The 17,898-nt window shown below is 40.7% G+C and overlaps 2 protein-coding genes across 4 annotated transcripts in view; one reads left to right on the top strand and one right to left on the bottom strand.

Moving 5' to 3' along the window:
- Positions 1–17,898, bottom strand: part of ppih (peptidylprolyl isomerase H (cyclophilin H)) — a 48,747-nt gene that overhangs the window by 26,879 nt on the left and 3,970 nt on the right. The gene's annotated exons all lie outside the window — the stretch shown is intronic.
- LOC133612894 (uncharacterized) lies at positions 1,096–14,612 on the top strand. 2 transcript variants are annotated; one of them, XM_061970496.1, is made up of 2 exons: positions 1,096–1,374; positions 12,781–14,612. In XM_061970496.1, exon 2 carries the CDS (start codon positions 12,817–12,819, stop codon positions 13,867–13,869), a length of 1,053 nt encoding a protein of 350 aa, XP_061826480.1. In that variant the 5' UTR covers positions 1,096–1,374; positions 12,781–12,816; the 3' UTR covers positions 13,870–14,612. The 2 variants fall into 2 exon arrangements, with proteins under 2 accessions (XP_061826480.1, XP_061826479.1); XM_061970495.1 differs by lacking the exon at positions 1,096–1,374 and adding an exon at positions 6,618–6,745 and having other exon boundaries at positions 12,781–14,611.

Genomic DNA, 17,898 nt, shown 5'->3' with positions numbered 1-17,898 from the left:
TATAACAGTGCAAAATATTGCTCATTCGTAGTGGTCTTTCTTGAACTATTTGGAAAAAAAGATATACAAATAACTAAAAACTTGTTGAAAAATAAACAAGTGATTCAATTATAAATAAAGATTTCTACACATAGAAGTAATCATCAACTTAAAGTGCCCTCTTTGGGGATTGTAATAGAGATCCATCTGGATTCATGAACTTAATTCTAAACATTTCTTCACAAAAAAAAAAAAAAATCTTTAACATCAATATTTATGGAACATGTCCACAAAAAATCCAGCTGTCAACACTGAATATTGCATTGTTGCATTTCTTTTCACAGACATTTTAGTGAGAAACCTGAGCTTGTGCTTCACTGAGTTTATGAACTTACATTCATATTTTGTTGAAGTATTATTCAATAAATATATTTATAAAGGATTTTTGAATTGTTGCTATTTTTAGAATATTTAAAAAAAATCTCACGTACCCCTTGGCATACCTTCAAGTACCCCCAGGGGTTACGCGTACCCCCATTTGAGAACCACTGGTCTATACCAGTGCTTTTCTTTGGCCTGTCACAAGTGCAAAATGCTGGCCTCGCGTGTATACTGGAGTACTTTAACATTTCCTGCAAGACTGTTGTCATGGAAACCTGGTCTGCTGAACGAGATTGACGCTTTGCAAACTGCAAAAGACACACCCCTTTTTAATCTCTTTGGACCTTGAGGTACATGTGTTAATGTTTACAAAAAGAGAAAATAAAGCCAGAGAGCAAACATATCAAGCCAGGACAAGACCATCTTTAGCATAGAAATAATCAATAAAAAAATCATTCTAATTCAAAAGGCATTTTTGCCTATCATTCACAATCCCTGTGTGAGACAAGAACACATGTATTTCTTTTTTTATGCATCCTAATTTATAAAACACGGCAAGTACAAGGTGGCTAACAACGCAGCTAATAGGAGTCATCTTTTGCGGCCATAAAGCCCTCTAAAGACGGTGACAATAATCCATTTACCGTACATGTCGTGACTTATTAACCAAGTACAATCGAAATTCTTATGATAAGCGATGACGCCAAGAAACTACTTTTAGCTGCGCCGTGATCACTGAGCGTTAACTAGTTTGTGCAGACATCTGAGCCGGTGATCTGCTTCATTGCCTTCGAGTTGGTAAAAGTTCATTCTCGATTATAAATCATGCCTTTCACTTGCATAGTAGAAAGTTGTGGCCATAAACCAAGAAGTTGGTCAACTTTGACATTCAACTTACACCCATAGATTGCGGTTAAGACACGAAAATATGCTCGTTTGCGGGCACTTTTTTTTTTTAAACCTACGTGAGGATTTGGACTCATTTGGCATCCCAGTGAGAGTAGACGTTCTACGGTAAGTGATCATTTTATTATGTTCGTATTTTACATTTATGGTTTAGCACTTAGCAAAAGTGCTACTTGCTGGATCTTCTTATCACTCAGCTTCTAAAGCTTGTAGCTCATCCTCCTTATATCCATCCATCCATCCATCCATCATCCTTCCCTCTCCCCAGCCACTTCGTCCAGCTCTTCCTGTGGGACCCCGAGGCGTTCCCAGGCCAGCCGGGAGACATAGTCTTCCCAACGTGTTCTGGGTCTTCCCCGCAGCCTCCTACCGGTTGGGTGGCATCCTGACCAGATGCCAGAACCACCTCATCTGGCTCCTCTCGATGTGGAGGAGCAGCAGCTTTACTTTGAGCTCCCCCCGGATGGCAGAGCTTCTCACCCTATGTCTAAGGGAGAGCCCCGCCACCCGGCGGAGGAAACTCATTTCGGCCGCTTGTACCCGTGATCTTGTCCTTTCGGTCACAACCCAAAGCTCATGACCATAGGTGAGGATGGGAACGTAGATCGACCGGTAAATTGAGAGCTTTGCCTTCCGACTCAGCTCCTTCTTCACCACAACGGATCGATACAGCGTCCGCATTACTGAAGACGCCGCACCGATCCGCCTGTCGATCTCACGATCCACTCTTCCCTCACTCGTGAACAAGACTCCGAGGTACTTGAACTCCTCCACTTGGGGCAAGATCTCCTCCCCAACCCGGAGATGGCACTCCACCCTTTTCCGGGCGAGAACCATGGACTCGGACTTGGAGGTGCTGATTCTCATCCCAGTCGCTTCACACTCGGCTGCGAACCGATCCAGTGAGAGCTGAAGATCCTGGCCAGATGAAGCCATCAGGACCACATCATCTGCAAAAAGCAGAGACCTAATCCTGCAGCCACCAAACCGGATCCCCTCAACGCCTTGACTGCGCCTAGAAATTCTGTCCATAAAAGTTATGAACAGAATCGGTGACAAAGGGCAGCCTTGGCGAAGTCCAACCCTCACTGGAAACGTGTCCGACTTACTGCCGGCAATGCGGACCAAGCTCTGACACTGAGCATACAGGGAGCGGACTGCCACATCCTCCTTATATTCCGGCTGAAATATATAAGGTTCTGGATCATCAGTTGTCCCAAAGTAGTGGTCGTTAGCTCTCATTAAGTCCTTTATGATTAGTGTCAGAATAATTTTATCTAAGTTATCACAAAACTTTGTGTTGACATGAGTTCCCGGCAAGAGGACAAAAGCTGTCTTTGATCCTACCAAGCAAAAGGATTGTAAAACTCCACTGTGTAGGATGGGAAGCGACATGAAGGTGTCGGTTTCTTTGATGTATTGTAATCCACAGAAAGATTTTGTCTTGACCCGAGATCTACAAAGGACCTGACTCCCCTCCAGGCACCTTTTCTTTGAACTGTTTTGTGACCAAAGGCAGCGGCTGTTTACGACCCCCTTCCTTTAGAAACAGCTGTTGCCATGTAATCTGAACTCTCCTGAAGGAATCAATAAAGTACAATCTATCTATCTATCAGGGAAAGTCCAAATAAAAGAGGAGGCGTACAATCTTTCGTCAGAGCGTGGTGGGACACTGTTCAAGGGTACAGCCCAGACGTTTCTCCTCAATTGAGCCAAATTGAATTCTGTCTCTGTTTGATTCCTTGCTTCTTTGTCTGTTTAATAGATGTCATCAGTGTTTGAACCTGACAATTAGTGGATGATGAAGGCAATAGCGAACCTTGTGATGCGTCTGTGAAATGAATGCACCACCATATGCTTAAACCAACCAAAATACCTACATTTTACATGTTATTATGAATATGCCGGTTACTACTATACATATACACTTACATCGTGTATATAAAACGTTGGTGGAGGTTTTGGAGGTTTTTTAGAACGGTTTGTAGGTGAAATAAAGCAAATCGCATTGGCTTCGTTGTTAGCCGACTTTTGCTAGCATTCATGTATGAGTTAGAATGCAAAAAACATATGTGTGCTTGTCTCACATAAAGATTGTGAATGATTGACCAAACTCCGATAAAAGGACAGTTCCCCTTACATGCATTTTCAAGATTTTTATTAGAAAATTTACAGCCTATGTTCGCTGACTTGAGGTTCATGTTGATATTGAGGCATATTTGTAAATGTTTCTTTAAAAGCTTTAGAAATAAAATAAATAGGGCTGTCATAGTTAAAGCGGCAACACGTTGACTAAAAGTTCCTTTAACGCGCGATAATTTTTTTAACGCGCGGTAAACGTCCTGACTGATTTTTGACCCTCGGCCCGTTCCGTACCTTGAAGAAATGTACCGTATTTTTCGGACTATAAGTCGTAGTTTTTTTCAGAGTTTGGCCGGGGGTGCGACTTATACTCGGGAGCGACTTATGTGTGAAATTATTAACACATTACCGTAAAATATCAAATAATATTATTTAGCTCATTCACGTAAGAGACTAGACCAGGGGTCGGCAACCCGCGGCTCCGGAGCCGCATGCGGCTCTTTGATCACTCTGATGTGGCTCAGCAGCTTACTTGCTGAACCCCCCAATTTTCCCGTGAGACTTCCGGATTTCAGTGCCTCTCGTTGAAAACTCCCGGGATTAATATTAACCGATTTTCACCCTTACAGCTATAATAAGGGCGTGCCATGATGGTACAACATTAGGCGCTCTCTACAATCTGTATTAACAGCGTGCCAGCCCAATACTTGTTATACATTATACATCTTCTGCTTGCACACGTACGTGACAGCAAGGCATACTTGGTCAACAGCCACACAGGTTACACTGACGGTGACCATATAAAACAACTTTAACACTCTTACTAATAATGCGCCACACTTTGAACCAAAACCAAACAAGAATGACAAACACATTTCGGGAGAACATCTGCACCTTAACACAACATAAACACAACAGAACAAACACCCAAAATCCCATGCAGCCCTGACTCTTCCGGGCTACATTATACACCCCTGCTACCACCAAACCCCGCCCCCACCCCAACCCTGCTCCCTCACACATCAACCCCCCCCCCCTCTCTGTGCAGCGGTTGAGGTGGGCGGGGTTTGGTAGCGGGGGTGTATAATGTATCCCGTAAGAGTTAGGGCTGCATGGGATTCTGGGTATTTGTCCTGTTGTGTTTATGTTGTGTTACTGTGCAGATGTTCTCCCGAAATGTGTTTGTCATTCTTGTTTGGTGTGGGTTCACAGTGTGGCGCATTATTAGTAAGAGTGTTATAGTTTTTTTTATACCGCCACCGTCAGTGTAACCTGTGTGGTTGTTGACCAAGTATGCCTTGCTGTCACGTACGTGAGCAAGCGGAAACACCATACAACGTGTGGCTAATCAGGCACGCTTGTTGTAGTGGGTGCTATATGCTGTACCATCACGGCACGCATGGCGCTGACAAGAGCCATTCATTTAATACCCGCGTGCCGCACCAGCTTTCAAATTCCATATAAAGGTGTGGGCAGCGTGTCTGAAACCCCTGGTTTATACATAGCACAAAGTTAAAAAAAACTTTGTATACAGTGTTAATTAATTTAAAGTTTCGAAAAAATTTTGCGGCTCCCATTGTTATCAATAATTTGCGAAACCGGTCAAAATGGCTCTTTGACTGGTAAAGGTTGCCGACCCCTGGACTAGACGTATAAGATTTCATGGGATTTAGCGATTAGGAGTGACAGATTGTTTGGTAAACGTATAGCATGTTCTATATGTTATAGTTATTTGAATGACTCTTACCATAATATGTTATGTTAACATACCAGGCACGTTATTAGTTTGGTTATTTATGAGTCATATAACGTACACTTATATTCAGCCTGTTGTTCACTATTCTTTATTTATTTTAAATTGCCTTTCAAATGTCTATTCTTTGTGTTGGGTTTTATCAAATAAATGTCCCCAAAAAATGCGACTTATATGTTTTTTTCCTTCTTTATTATGCATTTTCGGCCGGTGCGACTTATACTCCGATGCGACTTATACTCAGAAAAATACGATAATGCCGTCCAGTTGGTGTGGCGCCACAAGCGGACAAAATAGCGAGCAGAAATGCACTAAGAAAGCGGGACATTATAGAAGTCTCGGGTCCAAAGCCATGACAAGTCGTTGTCAGGACAAGACAAGATTATTTCATCATCATTGGAGCGAGCGCTACTGGCCCGCTTTGACGCTTGTAGAGAGGAGGAGCTTCACGTCCGTGTTTACATTACAGTTGAGTGCACTGGTAACATAAAAATGTAGATTGTTACTCGAACTGCTTCAGTAAGATGGAATAAAAGCTCAGCAGAAAAAAAGACAGTAGAGAGGAAGTCTAAAGTCACTTTGATCAGCGACTTTGATCATACCATACACACGTTCGGCTTCTTAATCACAGCGCTACGCTTCAAATCCAGTCTAACCACCAAACAATGAAATACCGTCATACAAATGCTTTGTCAAAGATGTTTTGTAAAGTTATTATGTGATATTTTTACATGATGTTGTCTGGCAGATTGAAATAAAGTGTATTGTAATAGGAAGACTGTCTTTAAACAAGTCAGCCTTTTATTTATGTTCACAAATAGTACATTTTGGTGTTGTGCAGGATAAAAATAGCAGCCATTTTTACCTAAAAAAATTTCGGTACATCTATAAATAGATACGAAAACAAAGGCCATGTATACAAATTGCTATACAGATAAATGTATTTTACGTTGTTTGTGATGTATTATATATTGTATTTTACAGTCCTGTGAGGTAGTCTTGTGTGGGGGTTTGAGGAGGAATCAAGGGATGACTGTGTTCAAAAGCAAATATTGAAAGAATATTAAAAACAATATTGTTTGTTTTGTATACTTAAAAGCTCCACATGACTGCGGTTCTTTTTAGAGTCTAAAAGAGTTGACTTTTGTTATCTATGAGCATATTTATTGTTTGTTTGTTTTGATATACTGGGAGGCTGAAAGCCACTGCTGTTCGTTTTCTTGTCAGCGGATACTAAAAAGTTAACTCTGTGCAAAAAGATATTGAAGCACATTGATTTTATATCACAGACAGTTAGAAACACTTCAATAAAAGTAGTGAATTTAAAAGTATACGGGATTAAATTTTTTTTAGTGTGGTATTGAATAAGTATCGAGAATCGTTAAATTCATAGGTATCGGTATAGACTACTGAAATTCTAGTACTGTATGTGAGAACATATGTAATTTAATATGATAGGTGGTACTCCACAAAGAAAAAGAAGGCAGGCCCATTTAGGTGTTTGCATTTTAGAAGAGGATTACATCCAACAACAGTCACATAGCTCACAAAGCAAGCAGACAAGCACAACCTTGAAAAGGATACCTGAGAATCAACAAGTAGGACACTTGCAAGCCAACAAAAAAACCTGCACGACTGGAAGAGGTACATATTTTAGGGCAATGTTTTCATTTCCAGTTCTTCACATTGTCTCAATAATACTCGCTTTGTCAGCCGTTACAAGGAAGACTGAATTCTGGAAAGTCAGGTTGCTTATGTGTGTCCGTGCAGGGTTGATGGGATTTACAAAGAGGTCTTTAAGGTTTAGGTAAAGACAACATGGAAAAATATTAACTACTAAGCAGCCACATTTAGGTCAAGTCCTGTACTGTCGTTAAGTCCGCTACAGTATGGTGTGAAAACTTGCCAGACTTGCGGTTCCACTATAGAGTGTGGAAGCGGGACCGCAAATGCTGCATGAGCTATTTTATTATTGTTGTAATTGTATTACATGCACAGTAGGGATGTCACGGTATGAACATTTCTTATCACGGTTACTGTGACCAAAATGATCACGGTTATCATTATTATCACGGTATTTTTAAATGTGCTCAAAATGTTCAAAAAATATCTATACTGAAATCTTTTAACCAAGTTTTATTTAAAAAAAACAAAACCCAACACATTCAAAATGATTTCCTTTGTAGGAAAAACATTACTGTAGATAACAACACTGTTTCATGGACTTCAAGTAGAAATTGAATGTGCATTTGAAAGCAACAAAAGCATTAAACAAAGTATAATGGAAGAGAAAAAATTATAACATAAATAACTAGAATAAATAATAAATAAATTGTGCACAATATCACTTTATGGACCTAAGAGATTCAAAAATAAAAACCAATGTAAGAATTTTGAAAGATGGCACCGGATGGCCATAAGTCGTAACTGCACTTTTTGTCCATATAGATAAAAAACATTGTTCATGTATGAGATCTAGGGCTGCCAATTATGGCCAAAGTAATAATTAAGATTTATTTTTTTTAATCAAAATTGAAATCATGATTACTGGTTGTAAGGTAAAGCAGTGTTGGGGTGGGAACATAATACCATTATGTAATTTGTAGTGTCTAATAAAAAGGCTATAGATCAGTGGTTCTTAACCTGGGTTCGATCAAACCCTCGGGGTTCGGTGAGTCCCTCATGGGTTCGGTGGAGCCTCCGCCGCGGAGGTCAAGACACACCCGACTAGTCGTGTAAATAAAAACTTCTCCCTATCATTGTATTACGGATATGGCAACAGCACAAGTCACACTGGTTTTCAGGTGTGTAATTTGTTGTGAGTTCATGCACTGTGTTGGTTTTGTTCTTTGAACAAGGTGATGTTCATGCATGGTTCATTTTGAGCACCAGTAAAAAAACATAACTTTGTCTTGAATTTGAAAAAAAGAAAACATTTTATTTTTCACTAAAGAAGGGTTCGGTGAATGCGCATATGAAACTGGTGGGGTTCGGTACCTCCAACAAGGTGAAGAACCACTGCTATAGATAAACGTTAGCCATATATCTAAAGACAAGCGTTAGTTTTTTTTTGTTCATTAATAGTATCAAAGTGTCATTTTTGTCATTACATTATGTTTTTATCTCTATTTTCACATTTTGATATTGTTTTAATTATTTATTTTTTTAAGTTATGTACATTTATATATACATGTAGATGCTGGAGCAGGACAGATTCATTAAGAGTTTGAGCAGAAATATGTTGTGTAGGAATTAACTATACACAGTAAAACATTAACAAAATGCTGTGTCACATGAATAGTTTTTAAAGTAATACCTTTGTGACATGTGATGCAAAAAAACCCTGGTGTTTACTTTTTGATGTCAATATAAAACTCAAAGCAGTTTAGCTAATGAATATGAAGCCTAATCAACAAGATTTGTTCTTCTCCAAGGCGCCCTAGTGGTTAAGTACAACAGTTTGACCAACAAAAATAAACAGGAGTGACACCTCTCACACCTAATACACAATCTTCAAAGCCTGCTTTCAGTTCGATGAGATGAGCTCGTATCCATGTTATTTGAACACTGGTCAAGTTTACCGTTAAATAAAGGACGAGTGAGGATCTTCGTAAACAAACTAAAGCCCTTATAGACAAGTTGGGACAACGTTCCCGACACATCGACTGCTGCATGTATGCTGTATGGTATGCATCGTAACTCCGCTCTGAATTTGCACAAGGTGCGCATTAAATGTCAAAGACGGAGTGTTTCTTGTGTCATGCATTTACTTTGTAATCGAAAATAAGCGCCCATGTAAGGTGAAACGTTTGCCAAAGTAGCAGACATCCAGACAAACAGGGCAACTCCACAACAGGTTTTTTAATTAATCAGTTTGAATTGAACTGGCTCCAACACACACAATAACTAAAAGTGGAATTTAAATCATTGTAACTCAGAATCATTTCTTACCGCCGAGCCACAGTAAGGGTTTGGCTTAAATACTAAAAATACTGCAACACTAAAATCAAACACCAATTGTCATCATTTTGTATATTTGGATAAAGTAAAGCACTCTGGGAAATGAAGTGTTTTTCGACCATTTTTTAAGGTTTAAAACAGTGTAGGGATGCAATAATTTCATATCACGTCTATCGTGACCAAAATTATCACGGTTATTATTATCGCGGTATTGAGGAATTCGCTTAAAAAGTACTTATACACACACTGAAAGCTTTTGACCAAAAAACAGATAACAGAAAACCCACTATTTTGCATGTTTTGTGTTTTTTATGGTTTACTGATAGTTTTTCAGTCTTAGCATTTTATCTGTTTCAATGGCCAAGCCTTTATTGTTTTAAATCTTGTTTTTTAAGGTATCACTTTAAGATTTATTTAAATAAAAAGTGCAGAACAATTAAAATCTATCCATCCATCCATTTTCTACCGCTTAGTCCCTTCAGGGTCGCTGGAGCCTACCTCAGCTACAATCGGGCGGAAGGTGGCGTACACCCTGGACAAGTCGCCACCTCATCGCAGCAATTAAATTCTATTTTTATTCATTATTTTGGCGGACATTGTGTCCTACACCTTTTAGCGGACCCTGAACGTACCGTAAAAACACCATGTCCCTTTTCCTTCCAGTATATATCAGTTACCCTACGAAGAGAGACCACAGCTTGTCGGTTCAATATGCACAATTAAATATCCTAGTTACTCAAACAACATTGTGTTTATAAAAGGTTAGGTTGGGGTATAATGTTTCTATATGGAAACATTTTAAATTAGCGAGCTGGGGCCACTCAGTCCATGAGTTTATCAATCTCGTTTTTTCGATCATATTTAATTGAAAACGGTAAAATTAACTGTCGGGAGTTTCCCCAGATTTATCATTATTACCGCTTGTCGTTACATTCCTAAGCAGAGAATACAGAGAATTGGTTTAAAGGGGAACATTATCACAATTTCAGAAGGATTAAAACCATTAAAAATCAGTTCCAAGTGGCTTATTTTATTTTTCGAAGTTTTTTTCAAAATTTTACTCATCACGCAATATTCCTAAAAAAAAGCTTCAAAGTGCCTGATTTTAACCATCGTTATATACACCCGTCCATTTTCCTGTGACGTCACACAGTGATGCCAATACAAACAAACATGGCGGTTAGAACAGCAAGGTATAGCGACATTAGCTCGGATTCAGACTCGGATTTCAGCGGCTTAAGCGATTCAACAGATTACGCATGTATTGAAATGGATGGTTGTAGTGTGGAGGCAGGTAGCGAAAACGAAATTGAAGAAGAAACTGAAGCTATTGAGCCATATCGATTTGAACCGTATGCAAGCGAAACCGACGAAAACGACACGACAGCCAGCAACACGGGAGAAAGCGAGGACGAATTCGGCGATCGCCTTCTAACCAACGATTGGTATGTGTTTGTTTGGCATTAAAGGAAACTAACAACTATGAACTAGGTTTACAGCATATGACATACATTTGGCAACAACATGCACTTTGAGAGTGCAGACAGCCCAGTTTTCATCAATTAATATATTCTGTAGACATACCCTCATCCGCTCTCTTTTCCTGAAAGCTGATCCGTCCAGTCCAGTTGGAAATGCATCTGCTTTGAGTGTCGCAGGATATCCACACATTCTTGCCATCTCTGTCGTAGCATAGCTTTCGTCGGTAAAGTGTGCGGAACAAACGTCCAATTTCTTGCCACTTTCGCATCTTTGGGCCACTGGTGCAACTTGAATCCGTCCCTGTTCGTGTTGTTACACCCTCCGACAACACACCGACGAGGCATGATGTCTCCAAGGTACGGAAAACAGTCGAAAAAAACGGAAAATAACAGAGCTGATTTGACTCGGTGTTTGTAATGTGTTTGAGAAAATGGCGGATTGCTTCCCGATGTGACGTCGCTCCGAGAGCGAATAATAGAAAGGCGTTTAATTCGCCAAAATTCACCCATTTAGAGTTCGAAAATCGGGTTAAAAAAATATATGGTCTTTTTTCTGCAACATCAAGGTATATATTGACGCTTACATAGGTCTGGTGATAATGTTCCCCTTTAAAGACCAGTTCAAGGTAAATGTTCTGGAGCGGTCAAGTCAAAGGCCGACCACCCACACCAAGGACTGTTTTCACTGCTGGACTCTAGAAAGAGGTTCCGCAGCCTCTGAAGCAGAACCTCCAGGTTCTGTAACAGCTTCTTCCCTCAGGCCGTAAGACTCTTGAACGCATCATAATTATCCCCTCAATTCCCCCAAAAAATGGATTAACTCGCTGCAATATAAAGACAATATAACATACATCCATAAACGTGGATGCATGTGCAAAAGTGCAATATATTTATCTGTACAGTAATCTATTTATTTATATTTGCACCTTATTGCTTTTTTATATTGCACTACCTTGAGCTAATGCAACGAAATGTCGTTCTTATCTGTACTGTAAAGTTCAAATTTGAATGATAATAAAAAGGAAGTCTAAGTCTAATCTCAATCAAGTACTACAGTAGAATAATACCAATATTTAAAACAATAAAAGTTAGCCATTCAAAAAGATAACATGCTATGACAAACACTACCAGTAAAGCAAAAGAACATGCAAAATAGTAGGGTTTCTAACAGTGTGTCTATCTATTTATTTACATAACTTGGTAAAAAGATGCTAGTTAGTGTACAAGTACTTTTTGAACATACTGCCCTAATAATGATAACTGTGATAATTCTGGTAACAATAACAACGATATGAAATTTTAATATTGTTACATCCCTATATCGTGGAATATATATCACTATCATATGAGGCTGCAATATCATAGGGCTGGGCGATAAAACAATAACAATATATATCGCGATAGACATGTGATCAATATCAATAGAAAATGGGGTCGATAGAAAGTTCGATAATTTCACTGAGTTCTGTTAGAAAAAAATAGGAAGAATGGCCGAGCTGGAACCGCACGGCATTCTGGGAAATGCTAACAAAAAAAAAAAAAAAAAAAAAAAAAAAGCAACAACGGCTAGCTGACGACGAGAGGTGAAACGAAACGGGAATATGAGTGCGGCAGCACGATAGGAAATTGTAAATAAAAAAGGAAACGTCACGTCACCAGTTTGGCAGTATTTTGGATTTTTTAAGTCCGATACGAATCCGTGGAAAAGGAGATACTGTTAGCAAAGCACTTTGCGACAACCTCCGACATGTGGTCAAGCCAAGCCGTTCATGCGAGCCATTAATGTGACTGTTATTTATTTGCATATATTGTTACCAATATGGCTTTAAAGCCTGAGTTGTACACTACTAATTTGTTAATTACAATACTTTGCACATTTTGTTGGATTAAGCATTTATTTAATGTCAATATTTGCACATCGACCACTATTTTCATTTATTTGACTGTTTTTCATAATGCTGACCTTGTTCTAAAGGTTAAAGGTTATATTTAAAATAAAAGTATTATTCAGCCTTTTTTCTCCTGGTCTTTATTTAGAATAGTTTTTTTTTTTAATCAATAATTATCGATATCGACTGGTATGAAACACTTATATCGTGATACATTTTTTAGTCATATCGCCCAGCCTTACAATATCATATAGATTTTAGGCCATATTGTCCATCCTTAGAATGTACAGATGCAGCCAACTGAATTGTGTGCTTCATGAATAATAATACTGTCTTGTTTTTTCTTCAGCAACCTCCCTTGAAGCTACTTAAACTGACATCAGAGATGCAGCTTGACGCACTGCTTAAGAGCCGCCAAAAGCATCCGTCCACCATGATGGCTGTCTTAGAGGACTGGGATGAGAACACCGGCTGCCACAGAGACAACATGAAGTTGTACACGTTAATTGTGCTCTCCAAGTTTGGATTGGATGTCTTGGCACTGTGGCTGTACAGCCACCACCGACTACGCACATCCTTGCTGGGCATGTTTAGCCTGACCGTTGTCCTGGCTGACCTGGTGATGGTCTTTTGTACCGTCACCCTGTGGCTACTTGGATCTGACAAAATCTCCGCTTGCTACCTCTTGGCTTTTGCATCGGTCACATATGGAACACTGCCGCTGCCTATGGCGGGCCTGTGTTTGCTAGAATATTTCTTCAAAGATACTTGGAGAACCTCCTATAAGGTTTTCAAGAACATGACGGTGACGCTTCTCTTGTGGATTTTTGCAGTTGTATACTCCTACAGTGCTGTGAATGTGGAGCTCATGGAGCTGAGGCTCACGTCGGGTAAAAGAGTTCTGGTGTGCGAGGTTCAGGACACAACATTGGTCGCCTACTGTCTTTTCGGTCTCCTTGGGATTTTGAGTTGTTCGATGCTTCCTTTCTGCCATCGGATTCCCCAGTGGATTCATGAAGCTGATAGGTTGTACGATGCGAGGGAGGCTCAGGAGAACCAGTTGAGCGACCTGTTCATATCAACCAACGGCTTACAGACGACAGTTTCCGATGAGTTTCGTCTAAAAGAGACCACCACACCAAAACCGCCGCTGTGGTTCAGTCTAACGTTGGGCTTCGCTATGTTCTGGCTGCCTTATCTCATAATAACGTCAGCCAGCTTGGTTTTTGGCTTCTGGATACCCGCCTACGTCGCAGTGAACCTACTGTGGTTGGAGTGCACCAACAGCGTCATAGTGGGGTTGATGTTCTGGGTAAAGAGTCGGATGCAAGGGCCTTACGCAAAAGTACCAGAAAATGTGTTCTCATTGGAAGTGTACTGGCATTTAAGCAACGGCAAACAAAGCGGCACAAAGACATATACACCCTTAACTGTTTAATACGGTGCGACCCGCTTATTTAGTCAGCCAGGCTAAAGGGCGCAGAGTAGCAAGAGACGAGAATGGGCATTAATGGTATTTTTTCAACTGACATTGTTTACCTACATTTTCATGACACTTTATACTTTTATAACATTGCTGTGGTGGAAATCTACTGTGGTTTTATTTGTGTTTTACTGTTGTATGGTTTATTTTTCTGTGATATGGATACCCCTGGGTCTGAAATAAAATGGCTACTACCAGGGGCGCCGCTAGGGATTTTGGGCCCCATGAAAAGAATCTTTACAGGGCCCCCAACACAGTGTCATTATTTTTTCTGTATTATAATTTCATCATCATAAGGGGCCTCTCTGGGCCCCCCTCCATCATGGGCCCCTAGAATCCGTCTCCTTTACCCCCCCTTTTTGGCGCCCCTGGCTACTACTACTACTACTGTATTGACTACAATGACAATAAAGCTTTCATGCAAACGCAAATCTTTCTGACAATGGCTTACAATCAAAATGTTTTTAAAAAATGGACATATTTTGTCAGTTACTGACTGCGGGTCAATAAAGCAATGCTTTAGGGATGTGCCGATCAATCGACTACTGATCGTAGTAGAGATGTCAGATAATGGCATTTATGCCGATATCCGATATCCCCCAACTCTTAATTACCGATTCCGATGTCAACAGATACCGATATTTACAGTCGTGGAATTAACACATTATTATGCCGAGTTTTGTTGTGATGCCCCGCTGGATGCATTAAACAATGTAACAAGGTTTTCCAAAATAAATCAACTCAAGTTATGGAAAAAAATGCCAACATGGCACTGCCATATTTATTATTGAAGTCACAAAGTGCATTATTGTTTTTTTAACATGCATCAAAACAGCAACTTGGACTTTGGGACATGCTCTCCCTGAGAGAGCATGAGGAGGTTGAGGTGGGCGTGGTTGAGGTGGGGGGTGCGGGTTTGGCTGGTAGCGGGGGGTGTATATTGTAGCGTCCCGGAAGAGTTAGTGCTGCAAGGGGTTCTGGGTATTTGTTCTGTTGTGTTTACGTTGTGTTACGGTGCGGATGTTCTCCCGAAATGTGTTTGTCATTCTTGTTTGGTGTGGGTTCACAGTGTGGCGCATATTTGTAACAGTGTTAAAGTTGTTTATACAGCCACCCTCAGTGTGACCTGTATGGCTCTTGACCAAGTATGAATTGCATTCACTTGTGTGTGTGAAAAGCCGTAGATATTATGCGATTGGGCCGGCACGCAAAAGCAGTGCCTTTAAGGTTTATTGGCGCTCTGTACTTCTTCCTACGTCTTTTTGAAACCAATACCGATCATTTCCGATATTACATTTTAAAGCATTTATTGTCCGATATTATCGGACATCTCTGGTCAGTAGGGATGCAACAATTAGTCAACAACACAATTTGTCGCCAGCAATAGTTGTGAGGTCATCACTTGTGTTTTTCCGGGCGGAAGCAGGGCCGCACTGCCACTCGCAAAAACATTGCCAATGATGAAGTAAGTTACCGGTAAGTTAAAGTAAGTTAAAGTACCAATGATTGTCACACACACACACTCGGTGTGGTGAAATTAACCTCTGCATTTGACCCATCCCCTTGTTCAACCCCTGGGGGGTGAGGGGAGCAGTGAGCAGCAGGGGTGGCCGGGCTCATTTTGGTGATTTAACCCCTTTTTCCAACCCTTGATGCTGAGTGCCAAGCAGGGAGGTAATGGGTCCCATTTTTATAGTCTTTGGTATGACTTGGCCGGGGTTTGAACTCACGACCTACCGATCTCAGGGCGGACACTCTAACCACAAGGCCACTGAGCGGGTCGTTAAGTGTGAGAACATATTCTCTCATTCTTGTTAAAAACATCAATTCCTTGCTCATTTTGCAAAGCGGACCTCGTTTTTGTGGCAGTGCATCTGCGACACGCGAGCAGTTAAAGCAGAGGCATGACGTGACACGCCTGGAGGGAGGATGCCGACTCAAGCCGCCGGTAAGAGTGTTAGCTTGTACCTCGCTAGCCAGCTAACAAGTGTGAGACAAAGTTGTCCATCCATCCATCCATTTTCTACCGCTTATTCCTTTCGGGGTCGCGGGGGGCGCTGGAGCCTATCTCAGCTACAATCGGGCGGAAGGCGGGGTACACCCTGGACAAGTCGCCACCTCATCACAGGGCCAACACAGATAGACAGACAACATTCACACTCACATCCACACACTAGGGCCAATTTAGTGTTGCCAATCAACCTATCCCCAGGTGCATGTCTTTGGAGGGGGGAGGAAGCCGGAGTACCCGAAGGGAACCCACGCAGTCACGGGGAGGACATGCAAACCCCACACAGAAAGATCCCGAGGCCGGGATTGAACTCACGACTACTCAGGACCTTCGTATTGTGAGGCAGACGCACTAACCCTTCTGCCACCGTGCTGCCCAAGACAAAGTTGTGTGAAAAATAATTGATCATTTTCGCCAAAGTAAGCCAGCTAAATTGTGTCTACATCAGGGGTATCAAAACTCATTTTAGATGGGGGGCCACATGGAGAAAAATCTACTCCCAAGTGGGCCGGATTGGTAAAATCACGGCACGATAACTTCAAAATAAAGACAACTTCAGATTTTTTTCTTTGTTGAAAAATAGAACAAGCACATTCTGATAATGTAAAAATCATAATGTTTTTTTTTTTTACACTTACATGTTACGGTTAATAGTATTCTATCTTTATTTGTCGTTATTTATACTTTCTGAATAAATTATGTGATAATGTTCATCAGTCAACTCATTGGTGTTAATTTTCAATGTATCAAGATAAAAAATGTTTTTATCAAAACCAAATTACAGGATGTTATTTATGTAGTTTGCTCATTTCCTCGACAGGTGCACTAACATCATGTGTGTTTTTGGGTTTGTTTTTTTTACATGTGTAGCGTCATCTACAAAGATACAAAGAAATGCTCTTGCGACATCTAGTGGACACATTTAGAACAGCAGTTTTTCATTCAAAAATTTCGGCTCATTTTTATACTTAGCAAACTCACCCCGTGGTCCGGATAAAACCTGTTTGCAGGCCTAATCCGGGCCACGGATCAAACTCAGATAAAAAATAAAAAAAATCCCTTCCTGATTCGGTGACCCACCCTATCTTGCCTCTGATTGGCCTGTCCCTAGCCAATCGTAACTCATCATAGTAAACAACCAACCAATCACGGATGTTCTCTTGGAAGGAGGAAGGGGAGGGGTTTAGTAGCCCATGTAGGGTAGAACAAGGAACACAACAAATAAGCGGCGTTTGGTCATTTTAACGTGAAAAAAATTATATCAATATTACGATATTGTCTTAATTCATGTCTTGTTTAAAAATATATCGATATATCTTACAAACTCGATATATCGACCAGCGCTAAACGCTGTTGTCAGTCATGAGAAAGTTATACAACATTACAAAATATGCCAGCATAAATAAACTGATTTTTTGGGGTATGTAAGCGGGTTCCTGGGGATGGGTACTGAATCTGGTCCTGTTTTTGGCACTGAGCGAATACTAACAGTCACCAATTTACACCAATTCATGTAAAATCCAAGGGTGCCATACTATGGTACCTGGGTTGTGCATGACGTCACGCCCGGTTGACGATCCTAAGCACTTCAGCACTTGGCGATTACTCCAGCAGCACTGAGAGCCGCCCCAGCCAAACTACCTCCAGGTAATGTTGCAATTAAAGTCCTACTGAAACCCACTACTACCGACCACGCAGTCTGATAGTTTATATATCAATGATGAAATCTTAACATTGCAACACATGCCAATACGGCCGGGTTAGCTTATTAAAGTGCAATTTTAAATTCTGCGCGAAATATCCTACTGAAAACGTCTCGGTATGATGACGCCTGCGCGTGACGTCACGGAATGTAGAGGACATTTTGGGACAGCATGGTGGCCAGCTATTAAGTCGTCTGTTTTCATCGCAAAATTCCACAATATTCTGGACATCTGTGTTGGTGAATCTTTTGCAATTTGTTCAATGAACAA

This window comes from Nerophis lumbriciformis, linkage group LG01, assembly GCF_033978685.3.
Source record: "Nerophis lumbriciformis linkage group LG01, RoL_Nlum_v2.1, whole genome shotgun sequence".
Taxonomy (NCBI): domain Eukaryota; kingdom Metazoa; phylum Chordata; class Actinopteri; order Syngnathiformes; family Syngnathidae; genus Nerophis; species Nerophis lumbriciformis.
The sequence above is the reverse complement of the archived record's forward strand: the minus strand, read 5'-3'. Positions and strand labels throughout refer to the sequence as shown.